The sequence below is a fragment of the Podarcis muralis genome, chromosome Z, assembly GCF_964188315.1.
Source record: "Podarcis muralis chromosome Z, rPodMur119.hap1.1, whole genome shotgun sequence".
Classification (NCBI taxonomy): domain Eukaryota; kingdom Metazoa; phylum Chordata; class Lepidosauria; order Squamata; family Lacertidae; genus Podarcis; species Podarcis muralis.
In genome coordinates, this window is record NC_135673.1 from 3,609,595 (window position 1) to 3,623,292 (window position 13,698).

Here is a 13,698-nt window from a genome sequence, read left to right on the forward strand (position 1 = left end):
TTTTGTGTTTAAGTACAAAGATGACGTTTTCAAATATTGGGTGGGTGGGTGTGGGTGTAAAGCAGTGACATCCTGAACCTAAAAAGGATGCAAAACTAACTGCACTTACCTGACAGTAAGCCCTGCTGAATCTAATAGGCCCTTAAAACCCGCCCCCGTCTTTAAATGACTTTTTGTTGGTGTTTGTTTTTAACCAACTGCATGGAGAGTATGCTCTTGAGTCCATCCTTACCTCCGAACTGAGTCCTAATGGTAGTGTACCACCCCATAGCTTTCCCCTCCCACCCCAAATCTGAATGAATCCCTCCTCCACCTTTTTTCTCAACGGAAGGACTGGGGGCGGAAGGACTGGGGGCGACGTTCTCGGTGCCCCTCCCCATCCTCCCTGCTACTGCTGCAGGGCAGGCAGGAGGGAGAAGCAAGAGAACACATCTGGCTGTAGGAAGAGCTGCTGTTGCCCAGCATGCCCTCACAGCTGTTCCTGATTGGTCCCGGACTCCCACTGCTGGGCACCCTGATGGGTGGGCGCCGTGGCGCAGGGCACCACTAACAGAATGCTGCAGCGAGGCTCCTCACGGGGTCTCTGCCATGGGAGCATATTCACCCAGTGCTTTCCCAGCTGCACTGGCTCCCGGTGGAGTACAGGGTCAGATTTAAGGTGCTGCTTTTGACCTTTAAAGCCCTTCACGGCCTAGGACCCTCGTACCTACGGGACCGCCTCTCCTGGTATGCCCCACGGAGAGCCTCAAGGTCCATAAATAGCAACACTCTAGAGGTCCCAGGCCCTAAGGAAGTTAGATTGGCTTCAACCAGAGCCAGGGCCTTTTCAACTCTGGCTCCGGTCTGGTGGAACGCTCTGCCTCATGAGACAAGGGCCCTGCAGGATCTGATTTCTTTCCGCAGGGTCTATAAGGCAGAGTTGTTCCACCTGGCCTTGGGCTTGGAGCCAATTTGATTCCCTCCCTCCCTCTCTTTCTTTTTTCTTTTCCTTCTTCTCCTGCGATGAGGCTACATTTTAATATTTTAATGTTCCATTATTTTAATGTTGTATTTTATTTTTGTTTTTAAGTTGTAATCATTCAACTTGTTTTTATTATTGCTTGTAAGCTGCTCTGAGCCCGGCCTTGGCTGGGGAGGGCGAGGTATAAAAAAAAATATTATTATTATTATTATTATTATTATTATTATTATTATTAACCCTAATGGGTAAGACGGCCCTGGTTATTAGACCTCTGTCTCTTATAAACACCTTTAAATGAGGAGTGGGGAATGGTAGTTGATGAGCTTTCCGGGCTGGCAATTGCATTGGCAAACATGCTCACCACTGCAAGGCTTATTTCCTGGCAATAGTTCTTTGGTATAGCAATCGCTGGATGTGCAGAATTCTAAATTCAGTAACCTGCTTCATTTCATAATAGATTGCAGTGAGTGACTGGCACCCATACCAGATTACCCATAATTCCTTTGCCAAAGGGATGGCAATAAACAGGTTTAAAAGCAGCCAAAGTTTACAATGTGGACGTGCACATTGTGGAGTTGTATCTTGTTTGCCATGATGGGCAGTGCTTCTGATTTAAAATCCTATTTTCCTTTTACTTTGAAGCAAACATTTATATTAAGGGGGGTGGGAGAGAACAGCTCTTGATATTGAGCTGTAAAGGGCAGCTCCTTCCTTGTCTCATCTCATCCATTTATCAAGAAAGTAGTAGTTACAGGTAGGTAGCTGTGTTGGTCTGCCGTAGTCAAAACAAAACAAAATAAAATAAAATAAAAAAATTCCTTCCAGTAGCACCTTAGAGACCAACTAAGTTAGTTATTGGTATGAGCTTTCGTGTGCATGCACACTTCTTCAGATACCAAAAGATACCTGCTCGAGTGCCAAAATCCGGAAGTAACCCGTTCCAGTACTTCCGAGTTTCGGCGTGTCTGTATCCTGAAAACGCGCAGCCTGAAGTGTCTATAACCCAAGGTATGACTGTATTTTATTTTGTTTCGATCAAGAAAGGAAACATAGCTTGTTCAGAAATAAAATCAGTCATGAGATAGGCAGGATCATTCCTTTCCCTCGTAAAATAAGTTGGCCAGAGGCAAAAAGGAGTGTTTATGAAAAAGGGTCACTGCCATGTGGTTTATCCTCATGACTCAAAACACCCGACCACAAGCCCACAAGTGATGGTTGGGTCCAGAGAATATTAATAGAACACCACACAGTTATTAAGTGTTTAAAAATTGCGGTGTTACAAATGGGAGCCCTGCCATTTAACGTGGAATACGAATTGAGCTGTCAAGTTGTTGCAACCAAAAGACTGAATATAAGACCATTTTTTGGCCTGGGGTGGGAGACAGCGTCTTGCTGCATTTTGAACAAGGGGTCAGGATTGAGGAGTCTGGCTTGGCGTGGACAGGCTTTAGGAAATATTGTAATATAAAGCAAGTCTCTGTTCAGATTTAGATGGTGGGTGGGAGGGATCTCCTGGGCCTGCGCTTTGCAGGGTGAGACCAACACAAACAACTTAATGGTTGTGTCCAAGTAAGTTCTACTCAGAGCAGACCCACTGGAATTTATGTCGCTAGGGAAGTCATAGCTATCACTTTCAGTCAGTGGCGTAGCGTGGGTTGTCAGCACCCGGGGCAAGGCAAGTAATTTGCGCCCCCTAACCCGTGGATTTGCGCCCCCTAACCCGTGGATTTGCGCCCCCTAACCTGTGGATTTGCCCTAACCCCAGATGTTGCGCCCGGTGCGGCCCCCCCCTGCACCCCCCACGCTACGCCACTGCTTTCAGTGGGTCTACTCTGAGTTAACGGCTAACACTGGAGACAACCCCAGGGGCTCAGCCTCACTGAGATGCCCTGTAGCAACACTTGCTTATTTAGGAATGTGACATATTAAGAACACACGGTTTTTCCAAAATGCAAAACATGGGAGGTTGCCTTGCACTGCGTCACAGCTCTAGTCCAACTACTTCCGTTCTGTCAACAGCTCTCCAAGGTTTCAGGCAGAGAATTTTTTCCATGCATATCTGGAGATCTTAAGAGATTCAGCTGGGACCTTCTGAATGAAATACACATGTTCCAACACTGAGCTCAGGGCCTGCCCCACACAGATTCAAAACAGGCCATGCAGCTCTTCGTCATCTGTATGTGTGTGCGTGCGCACAGCTAAGTCCCATAAAGCAAGTGCCACTGAATTCAGTGATAGGGTAGTGGTAGAGCTGATTCTGGTTGACCTTTTTTCTTACCAGAGCCTGATTGCGCCATCAGTTGTGTCTATACATTTTTCAGTGCTGCTTGCTGACCCTTGACATCACCAAATATGCAGATTGATTTAAAATTAAGACACACCAGAGTTTGGTGATAAAGCTGAGGGTATGGTTGGTTTAAGTCATTGTTCTTATTGAATTAAGTTTCCTACTGATTACTTTTTCCATGTTTTTCCCTAAGCAATGGTGCAAATGTGACCATTAAAAGGTAAAGGTAAAGGGACCCCTGACCATTAGGTCCAGTTGTGGCGGACTCTGGGGTTGCGGCGCTCATCTCGCTTTATTGGCCGAGGGAGCCAGTGTACAGCTTCCAGGTCATGTGGCCAGCATGACTAAGCCGCTTCTGGCGAACCAGAGCAGCGCACGGAAACGCTGTTTACCTTCCCGCCAGAGCGGTACCTATTTATCTACTTGCACTTTGTCATGCTTTCGAACTGCTAGGTTGGCAGGAGCAGGGACCGAGCAACGGGAGCTCACCCTGTTGCGGGGATTCGAACCACCGACCTTCTGATCAGCAAGTCCTAGGCTCTGTGGTTTAACCCACAGCGCCACCCGCGTCAAATTAAACTAAGCTAAATTTGCAACTCAACAGTGTATATTATTCATACTGCCATTTCGTTCTTACATCTAGGCTTTGTATCTTTTTGTCAGACAGTGTATACATATATTTGGCATGCTTTCCTTTTTCATCTATCTTTATGAAATGTCTTTATGAAATCTTGCTATATAGCAGCCTCCCCCAATTTGATATCCATCTAGATGTTTTGGACAGCTCCCATTAGCCTCAGCCGGCATGGAGTGTGCCCAGGAAAAAAGAGAGTCCAGGAACATCTGCCAGACTGCAGGTTCCCCATCACAATGGTAAAGCAACTGATCCAATTTAGAATTTAACTGCATGGCTCATGGTCCTTTATTTCCATTATTTAATATTAACCTGTGTACTCCTTGTACAACTTAACTGTCAATTAAACAATTAAATGATCCTATTTCTCTACTATGGGACGCAGGTGGCGCTGTGGGTTAAAGCCTCAGTGCCTAGGACTTGCCGATCGAAAGGTTGGCGGTTCGAATCCCCGCTGCAGGGTGCGCTCCTGTCGCTCGGTCCCAGCGCTCGCCAACCTAGCAGTTCGAAAGCACCCCCGGGTGCAAGTAGATAAATAGGGACCGCTTACTGGTGGGAAGGTAAACGGCGTTCCCTGTGCTGCGCTGGCTCGCCAGATGCAGCTTGTCACGCTGGCCACGTGGCCCGGAAGTGTCTGCAGACAGCGCTGGCTCCCGGCCTATAGAGTGAGATGGGTGCACAACCCTAGAGTCTGTCAAGACTGGCCCGTATGGGCAGGGGTACCTTTACCTTTATTTATCTACCCTGTTACAAAATTTCTCATTTGTAGTACTAACATGCTACTTCAACCAAGGTCCACCCAAGCTAGTGTCATGGCCTCAGACTTCTGAACATGGATCCACGTTCTGGTCCTTCCCTTGTGGATCTACAGCCTGCCTCCCCTAAATCCTGAGGAGAAACCTCTGCCACCCAGCTCAGGCTGGTCCTCAGACTACTTGGAGTGAGGCGATGAGGAAAACCCAGAGAGATCCCCCCAAGCTGGGAACCCCATTACCATGAAGAATCCCAACACCTACAGGTAGTACTGGCCAGAAGGTGGTCAATAAGGCTGCAGTAATTGACTACCCAGCCCTGCAATAAAGTCCATCCAGTTGCTTCAGAATTTTGCTGAAACTGTTTTGATGTTTTGTCTAGTTATCCAGCATGGCTGCATGGGGAGCCAGGAACGACTGTTTCCCCCTTGCTGGGTCATCACTCCTGCTTGGGGATGGGCACCCCTGCAGCCCCAAACACCTGGTATTCTTTGCAATAATCCTAGGAGAAACTAAGCGGTCCACCAGAACTTGGGCTATGGTCCACAGATACCTTCTGCAACAGGGTGTACTCTGCAGTAAGAGTATTTAGGACCAGTCTTTTTCAGCTGAATCATGGTGTTGACATGTTTGTAATCTTCTGAAGCTGTACTAAACGAATCCACCATTTACCAAAATGGTTAGGTTTACTATTTCTAAGAAAAGATAAATGTGGATTAAGTATGGAGTATGTTGCATCTGGCCTCCATTTGTTGTTTGTATTTCACTGCCCCCCCCCATATCTTGGGTGGCACACTCCTGATTTAGTGATTTGTGTAAAAGCATTGCCCGCTTTTCTCTAGTAATTCCTGGTTGTGGCTCAAGAGGAGGAATATGAGGAACTTGAAGCCCTCTCCAGCTACTCTTGGACTCTATAACTCCCACCAGCCCCAGCCAGGAATGATGGGGGTTATAGTGCAGCAACAACTACAGGGCCATGGGTTCCTCATCCTTACTCTACAAAGAAGCTACTGCCTGCAGAGGACCAGTACAGTGGTGCCTCACAAGACGAAAAGAATCCGTTCCACGATTCTCTTCGTCTAGCGGTTTTTTCGTCTTGCGAAGCAACCCCATTAGCGGCTAAGAGGATTAGCGCTATTAGCGATTTAGCGGCTTAGCGGCTATTAAAGGCTTAGCGGCTAAGCTGTTAAAAGGCTATTAACGGCTTAGCGGCTTTGAAAAAAGGGGGGGGAAAGCGGGGGGGGGAAATCGCAAGACGTTTTCGTCTTGCAAAGCAAGCCCATACCCATAGGGAAATTCGTCTTGCGAAGCACCTCCGAAACGGAAAACTGTTTTGTCTTGCGGGTTTTTCGTCTTGCGAGGCATTCGTCTTGCGGGGCACCACTGTATTTTTCTAACCTGAGTCTCCAGCTGTTGTTGGACCACAGCTCCCATTATTCCCAGTGAGCTGGACCAGTGGTCAGGCATGATGGGAGTTGAGGTCCAACAACCGATGGCATTAGCAATGTTTCCGGATCACAATGGGATCGGACTCTTCAGTCATTGCACTCGGGGATGATGTCAATTTGTTGCTATGAAGCTCTAACTCAGTGTCACCCTTTTAAGACTGTGAAATTTCTAATTATCACTGTAATCTCATGATAAGAGCTCAAAGACCAATTTTACTCTGAATAACCTCCAACGTTTCTAAAGATGCAACTTTTAATAAATCAAGAGTGATTATGGAAAAAGGTCTCTGTGGGTGTTCTGTTTCAGTGGGATCTATTCTAATCCAGCCCCATTTCAATGTAATGCAAATAAAAAAATACATAGAACCGTAGAGCTGGAAGGGGACCATGAGGGTCATCTAGTCCAACCCCCCCCCCCCGCAATGCAGGAATCTTTTGCCCAATGTAGGGCTCGAACTCACAATCTGAGATATCATGAGTTGCTTCTATGAACATTGGCTTAAAATGCAAATGTCAGTTACATCTGAGATTGGAGAAAGGGAGTATGTGACACACCAGGTTCTATTGAGAGCTGGAGTCCCATCAGCCCCAGTCCGAACAGCCAATAATCTGGGGTGTTGGGATCTGATTAACAAATGGAGGGCCACATATTCCTCAAATACCCAGCTTTCCCCCCACACTGTGTTTGCAAAAAATGCAAAATATTTTAGTGGCTCTATTAAAAAGCAGGAAGATGAGGTGGAAGATCATATGCTGGATGCTTTAAATGACTTTAAATTCTCTGCACCAGCCTTTCTCAACCTTGGGTCTCCAGCTGTTGTTGGGTCACAACTCCCACCATCCCTAGTGAGCAGTCCCAGTAGTCAAGGATGGCTGGAGTTGTAGTCCAGCAACAGCTGGAGACCCAAGGTTGAGAAAGGCTGTTCTACAGAGTGCTTTCCCTGGTCCAGTGGGTTCAAGAATTGCCATGAAGAGAAACGCTCACAGCAATCCTGCTGGCAAGTGGACATGCAAAGCCGTGGATTCACCCCACCCTTAAGTCCTTCAGAACAAAAACAGCAACAAAACTACAGCATACTTTTATTTCTCTAAAAGGAGATGACAAGGGGGAAAAGATGGGGGGGGGACGGGACAGAAAAGGAATAAGGCTTTTCCAGCAAAAGAAAAAAAATTAAATGAATTAACCTCCCCCCCCCACACCAAATAGGCAGCTTCATCTGGCCCTCTACCTAGCCAACCAGCTGTGATGAAAAGAGGGCGTCCGCTTCATTTCCCTGGCCTCAGCCTTTTGCAGATGCACCTGCTCCAGCATCTGCCGAGACCCTCCCTTCAACCATGGAACTCTTCCACCTTCACAGGAAGTCCTGATCCTTCCCTACAGCAGCAGCGGCCTGTCTCCCCAAAGAGCTATTGCTAGCAGCCGGGAGATGGCCCTTTCACCTCCTCCACGATGGGCAGTGCTCCACACACATCATCTATTCAAATTGTGCCTCTGATCTGCAGCGGAAGCCTCTTCTCCTGAAGACTGACATGCTTCCATTAACACTGTAATTTGCTTTCCTACACTAGGAGCCTCTGTTTTACAATCCATCTTGTCAATGGCAGCAGGAGCAGCAGGAGCATCAGCCGGAGCAGGAGCAGCAGGAGCAGCAGGAGGAGTCGGAGTCTGCAGGCCACTCAGCTCCTGCTGGGGATTATTGGATTTGTCCACAAATGCAGTAGCAGGCTGGAGTCTCATGGCTTTGTACCGCTGCAATTGAAAATAAAAGGAATTCAAGGTTACTTGTAATCTGGTCCCCAATGTGAGGATGCCACCCCACAAACGTGTGGTGGGCAAACCTGTGCAACAGCAGCGGGGAGCAACTCCTCACTCAAGAGGGTCTCTACCCTTGATAGCCAGTGGCCCTGATGCAGTCCTGGGGGAACACAACCCAGCAATGTGCTTTATTTTTTACCAAAGATGCATACTAGTCCTCATGGCTTCAGATAAATCTGTGGGGAGTGTAGAAGAGAGGTGGTGCTGAGTAAGATTTCCAGTGGTTGGGGAGTCAGGACTACAGGGTCCTTCAGGGCCCTTTGACTTAGTGACAAGCAAGACCAAATTTATATAGTAGGTACTGCAGAACTGGGACACGGGTGGCGCTGTGGGTTAAACCACAGAGCCTAGGACTTGCTGATCAGAAGGTCGGCGGTTCGAATCCCTGCGACGGGGTGAGCTCCCGTTGCTCGGTCCCAGCTCCTGCCAACCTAGCAGTAAGAAAGCACGTCAAAGTGCAAGTAGATAAATAGGTACCACTTTGGCGGGAAGGTAAATGGCGTTTCCATGCGCTGCTCTGGTTCTCCAGAAGCGGCTTAGTCATGCTGGCCACATGACCCAGAAGCTGTACGCCGGCTCCCTCGGCCAGTAAAGCGAGATGAGCGTCGCAACCCCAGAGTAGGTCACGACTGGACCTAATGGTCAGGGGCCCCTTTACCTTTACCTGCAGAACTGGTTGTGCATTTTTGCTGCATAGTTTTTCAGGTTTTAGCATGAAATATGCACCAGTTCTCCACTGTACGATATTTGCTGCCTAACGGGTAGCATCACACATAACAAGTTTGACAGTTACTGACATTGTCCAATGTAACGTAGAAACACTCAGACTAGTCTGAACAGAGAATGGGAACTGTGTTAACCTGAAATCCGAATCATTCCTCGGGGGCAACCCCATGGTCTGTGCATTACAGCACTCAGTCCCAGAAGCCAGTAAACGTGCAAGTGCTGTATGCAAAGTCTCTGCTCTTCAGGAAAAGCTACAGCTGCCACATCATTGATTTCAGCGTAACCTAAATCACAACTTGGGACGCGGGTGGCGCTGTGGGTTAAACCACAGAGCCTAGGACTTGCTGATCAGAAGGTCAGTGGTTCGAATCCCCGCAACAGGGTGAGCTCCCGTTGCTCGGTCCCTGCTCCTGCCAACCTAGCAGTTCAAAAGCATGTCAAAGTGCAAGTAGATAAATAGGTACCACTCTGGAGGGAAGGTAAATGGCGTTTCCATGCGCTGCTCTGGTTCACCAGAAGCGGCTTAGTCATGCTGGCCACATGACCCGGAAGCTGTACACCGGCTCCCTCGGCTAATAAAGCGAGATGAGCGCCGCAACCGCAGAGTCGGCCACGACTGGACCTAATGGTCAGGGGTCCCTTTACCTTTAAATCACAACTAACTTGTCTCATAGAGAACTTAGTCTGGAATCAACCCCTTATAAACCATTTGGTCACATGCAGTTGGCCATGATCCTCAATGGAGAGAAGGACCATTCCTCTTGGGAAAGCAGATGGAATGGACAATATGGCACAGCAGGACTGTCAGCCAGTGGGACAGGCACTAATCTAGAAGCACAGAGCATTGGAGGGAAGGCTTGTGGTGGCAAGACAGCAGGGGATTAATAGGAAGGCATTATGAAGCTTGGAGCCTAAAGGCGTAGAAGGAGCCATGGGGGGTGGGGGGCAGAGCAGACAGACATGGGATGGGAGGAACCAAGGCAGAAGAGGGTCTCACCTGGAGATTCTCAAAATGCATCAGGGATTTGCAGTGGGCAAGTTGGGCAGCAGAGTCGTTACGGCAGAATTTGTTGCACAGCCGGCAGAGGAAGCCTACCACGGGGACCAGAAAATCCAGGCCTGTGAAATGAGGGAGGGGAAGTCACAGATCACACTGAACAGAACCAAAATGAATTAATAAAACCTCCCTCCCCGCCCCCCCCTTTATAAAGCATCGTGTGATACATAAATACAGGAAGCCCACAACTTACATGCATTTAACTTGTGGACATTCAGCTTTATGTAATAAATAAATAAAATTAAGAGGCAGAAAAGGGGTTGGGTGTCTGAGAAAAAGGACTTTGGCAGTCCCACCTGGCATTGCACCCAATGTGCTTTGACTATGCGCGATTTTGGCTTTAGGCGCAGTCCCCCAAATGCAATCCCTGTTTAAGTCGAGGGTTTACAGCATATGTGAAAAAGTGTAGGGGGATTTATTTATTTAATATTTTAAAAGGCAACGTTGCTCTTGTTAAACAAGGAAAGCATTTTTTTTCTTATAGAGTGCTTTCTGCTCACTGTAGTCCAGTTGCACAGCTGATAATCAGGCAGCTCTTTCTAACAACTGGAACAAACAGAAAAGTGCAAAGTGGGTGGGTGGGTGGGTGGGTGGGTTGCGCGCGCGCGCGCACACACACACACACACACACACAAACACACAGAGAGAAAGATCATGAATGGATAACCAAAATACAGTGGAGAAATAAACACAGAATTAGATATCTGGGAATATGGGATACAAACAAATTTGAATATATAGTAAAGACTAATCACCAAAAGTTGTTTTGTGAGTTGGGAGCAGTGGCGTAGCGTGGGTTGTCAGCACCCGGGGCAAGGCAAGTAATTTGCGCCCCCTAACCCGTGGATTTGCGCCCCCTAACCTGTGGATTTGCCCTAACCCCAGATGTTGCGCCCGGTGCAGCCGGCCCCCCCTGCACCCCCCACGCTACGCCACTGGTTGGGAGAAATCAATTTTGGAATTCCTTATCTATCCATGGTATGGGAGAGTATTTACTGTAAAAACGACTGTCCTAATTTATTTATACTCCTAAACATTCCATTAGTATTCCACCTGAAATACTGTCAAAATGGCAGAGATTGATACAGCATTTCATATGGAACAAAAAACCACTTAGGGTAGCTGCCCAAAACTCTGTATAAAAAACACAAGCAGCAGCGGTATGGCAGCACCCAGAATAAACGGTTATTATCGCGCAACAAAATTGGCTATGTTAAAATAATGGTTTAAAGAATATCCAGTGTTGGAGGAGGAAGAAATAACAATAAAGAGAAAGCTTAAATATCTGCTGTTTTAAAGAAAACTATTGGGAATCTTACTTTGAAATCCTTCCCTCAGTATTAGCTACTGTAAGAGCCTGGCCTGAAAGTAAAAACAGGTTATCTATGGGCCTATTGCCCTTAGTGTCCCTGTTTTATAATGAATTTCTAAATCTAGGGTAGTTACAAGATTTCAAGCAATGGCAAAATACTAGTTTAGAAAGCATAAATATGGAGGGGTTGTAGCAGCAGGAAGTAATAAGACGAAAAAGCCCCAAGTCAGCAGCAATTGTGATGGTTTCCTTACCATAGATGGTATCTGGACAGTACTCCTCGCTCCCTCCAGAATCTTCCAGTGCTGCTTCCTTCAGCCCAACATGCATGGAAACAAGAAATGGGAATAAGAGAATTGTGGGGTTGGAAGGGACCCCAAATGAGGGTCATCCATTCCACGGTGAAGGGAAGCTCCTGTGCAAACAGAGAGCCAGTGTGGTGTAGTGGTCAAGAGCGGTAGATTCGTAATCTGGGGAACCAGGTTCGCGTCTCCGCTCCTCCACATGCAGCTGCTGGCTGACCTTGGGCCAGTCGCACTTCTCTGAAGTCTCTCAGCCTCACTCACCTCACAGAGTGTTTGTTGTGGGGGAGGAAGGGAAAGGAGAATGTGAGCCGCTTTGAGACTCCTTTGGGAAGTGATAAAGCGGGATATCAAATCCAAACTCTTCTTCTTCTTCAAACTAAAGCTGAGGTCACGAGAGCATTTCACAAAATCACAGAACCAGAGTTGGAAGAAATGCCCCTCTCCAAGAGTCATCTAGCCAGACACGCTGCAACGCAGCAGGAGGAAAGTTCCAATACACATGCATTTACATGAATGCTGTAACAGGCAGTCAGCTGCAGCTCCTGAAAAAGTGGCTACCAGCATCCCATCTGGAACTGTGGGGATCCATTCCAGCCTCCATTTCTTTCCACCTGCCTGCCTGCCTCGCTCTCCCTTGTTGGTGTAATGTGAGCAATGGGTTAAATTGCACAGTGCCTGGGCTCATGCCTTAAGAAGCACATTCCTCATGTCTGGATGTTCTGAGATAAGGGTGCCAGGTGCACTGGGTTACCATAGCAACACCAGCACTTGCTTTTTTAAAAATGTATTTTTATTAAAGATTTTCTTGATTTACAAAAGTATGTGCAATGTCTCTCTCTCGTACTTTTTCCATGTAACAATTTTACAAATCAGTCTCATTTGTTGAGACATTAGGAAGGAAAGGGGGGGGAGGGGGGAAAAGATGGGTAGGGGTGGGGTAAGGTGACGATGTTTCTATTTTACTTAATATATGTAGGGTTTGGTGTCAGCGTTGCTTGTGCAGGTTCTCTGCTGTTCACTTGTGTTCCTTTGGTGGTGAGAGAGGTTGGGGTTGGCCTAGGGTATGGTTGTTCATTTGTGGTTGGCTGTGGTGGTCTTTGTTTTCATGTGTGAGGGGGGTGGGTGGGTGTTTTGGATCAGGTTAGCCATATTGATTCATATGCTATTGGTTGATTCTTGTCATTGTCTTGTTGGGCTGTGTGTGTGATAAAGGGGAGCCATACCGGGGTGAAGGCGTCCTCTTCTATTTGTCCCCGTGTCAGTTTCAGTTTATTGGTTAATTTTTCTAGTAGGGCTGTTTCCCATACTATTTGGTATTGGTCCATGCTTACTCCTGACAGGTCTCTCCAGTGTCTGGTTATGATGTTTCTGGCTGCTGAAAGTAGGTGGGTTATGAGTTCTTTATGGTGTAAGTGGGCATTATTGTCTTGGAAGATGTTTAGTAAGGCCAATTCTGGGGTGATTTCTAATACTTGCTTGGTTATTTTACAAATCCAACTATTCTGGACAATAACCATACAAGAAATATGTAAAAAAACAAAAACAAAACACCAGCACTTGTTGAGTTATTCCCCCTGCCATTGGTTCAGGAATGTAGAGACGGGTATAATCCTCTCTAGGGGATTGCTTTCATGATATCTTGTCTATGTCCTGCCCTCTTTGCTGTCAGGGTCTGACTCTGAATCTGTGAAAGTCAGGAGAAGCAACTGTGGGCTTTACACAGCAGCATTAGCTAGCATGGTGATAGTGCTAGTGGGTCTCTCTGCACATGTATCTTTACTTCAGAGACCAGAAGCACTATATCTAGTAGACAGAGGTGTCTGGCTTTGTCTTGTCTTTGAACCTTGTGGGAGAGCAGTTTTCCCCCTTAACCAAGGACTCTGGAAGAAGCTGTTCCACTAAGAGCAGGAAATCTCTAGACTCTGCTGGGGCTCCACATACTCTGCTGGTAAATCACACCGGATGAGGTGTGGTGAACTGAATTCCACAAGTCACCAACGTTCTTCCCACCGACCTGGTTGCTCGCAGACACATGCAGAAGTTGGGGGAGACTGTGGAGAAACAGGAAAGGCCTCCCCATGCAGCTCCCCCCCCGCCACACTTTGCCAGCCGGCAGTTAGCACAAAGGTGGGCAAGGCCCTCTCCCATCTCCACTGATCCATCTCCTGCTCAAGGAAGGACCAGGGACTGAGGGAGGTGTTGCAAATAAGCAGTGGCCCCTTGCAGCCAGACCAGGGAGATAATCCAAAGTAATTTGGGCTCTGTGTGATTTTTACCTTAGGCACTGGTTTTGGAACCTAACTTCTGTGTTAAGATGCGCTTCCACTGCACTCCATTACTTGGAGGAAAGCATGAATGTATACCAAGCTACTTGACCAGGAAACACAGTGCCCTAAATGC

General features: G+C 47.3%; 1 protein-coding gene and 1 long non-coding RNA gene across 4 annotated transcripts in view; both read right to left on the reverse strand.

Annotated features, from left to right (window-relative positions):
• Positions 1–4,199, reverse strand: part of LOC144326116 (uncharacterized) — a 276,840-nt gene extending 272,641 nt beyond the window's left edge. Inside the window, exon 1 of the long non-coding RNA XR_013391272.1 lies at positions 3,923–4,199. This is a non-coding gene — a long non-coding RNA (uncharacterized LOC144326116). The remainder of the gene's footprint in view (positions 1–3,922) is intronic.
• A 2,946-nt stretch (positions 4,200–7,145) lies between these two features.
• The window catches only part of CIZ1 (CDKN1A interacting zinc finger protein 1), a 37,347-nt gene continuing 30,794 nt past the window's right edge, over positions 7,146–13,698 (reverse strand). For all 3 annotated transcript variants that reach the window (XM_028715214.2, XM_028715211.2, XM_077922186.1), the window contains 3 exons: positions 11,248–11,305; positions 9,622–9,743; positions 7,146–7,832 (listed from right to left, as the gene is read on the reverse strand). In XM_028715214.2, coding sequence (XP_028571047.2) covers positions 7,554–7,832; positions 9,622–9,743; positions 11,248–11,305 — 459 coding nt within the window. In that variant the 3' untranslated portion in view covers positions 7,146–7,553. The remainder of the gene's footprint in view (positions 7,833–9,621; positions 9,744–11,247; positions 11,306–13,698) is intronic.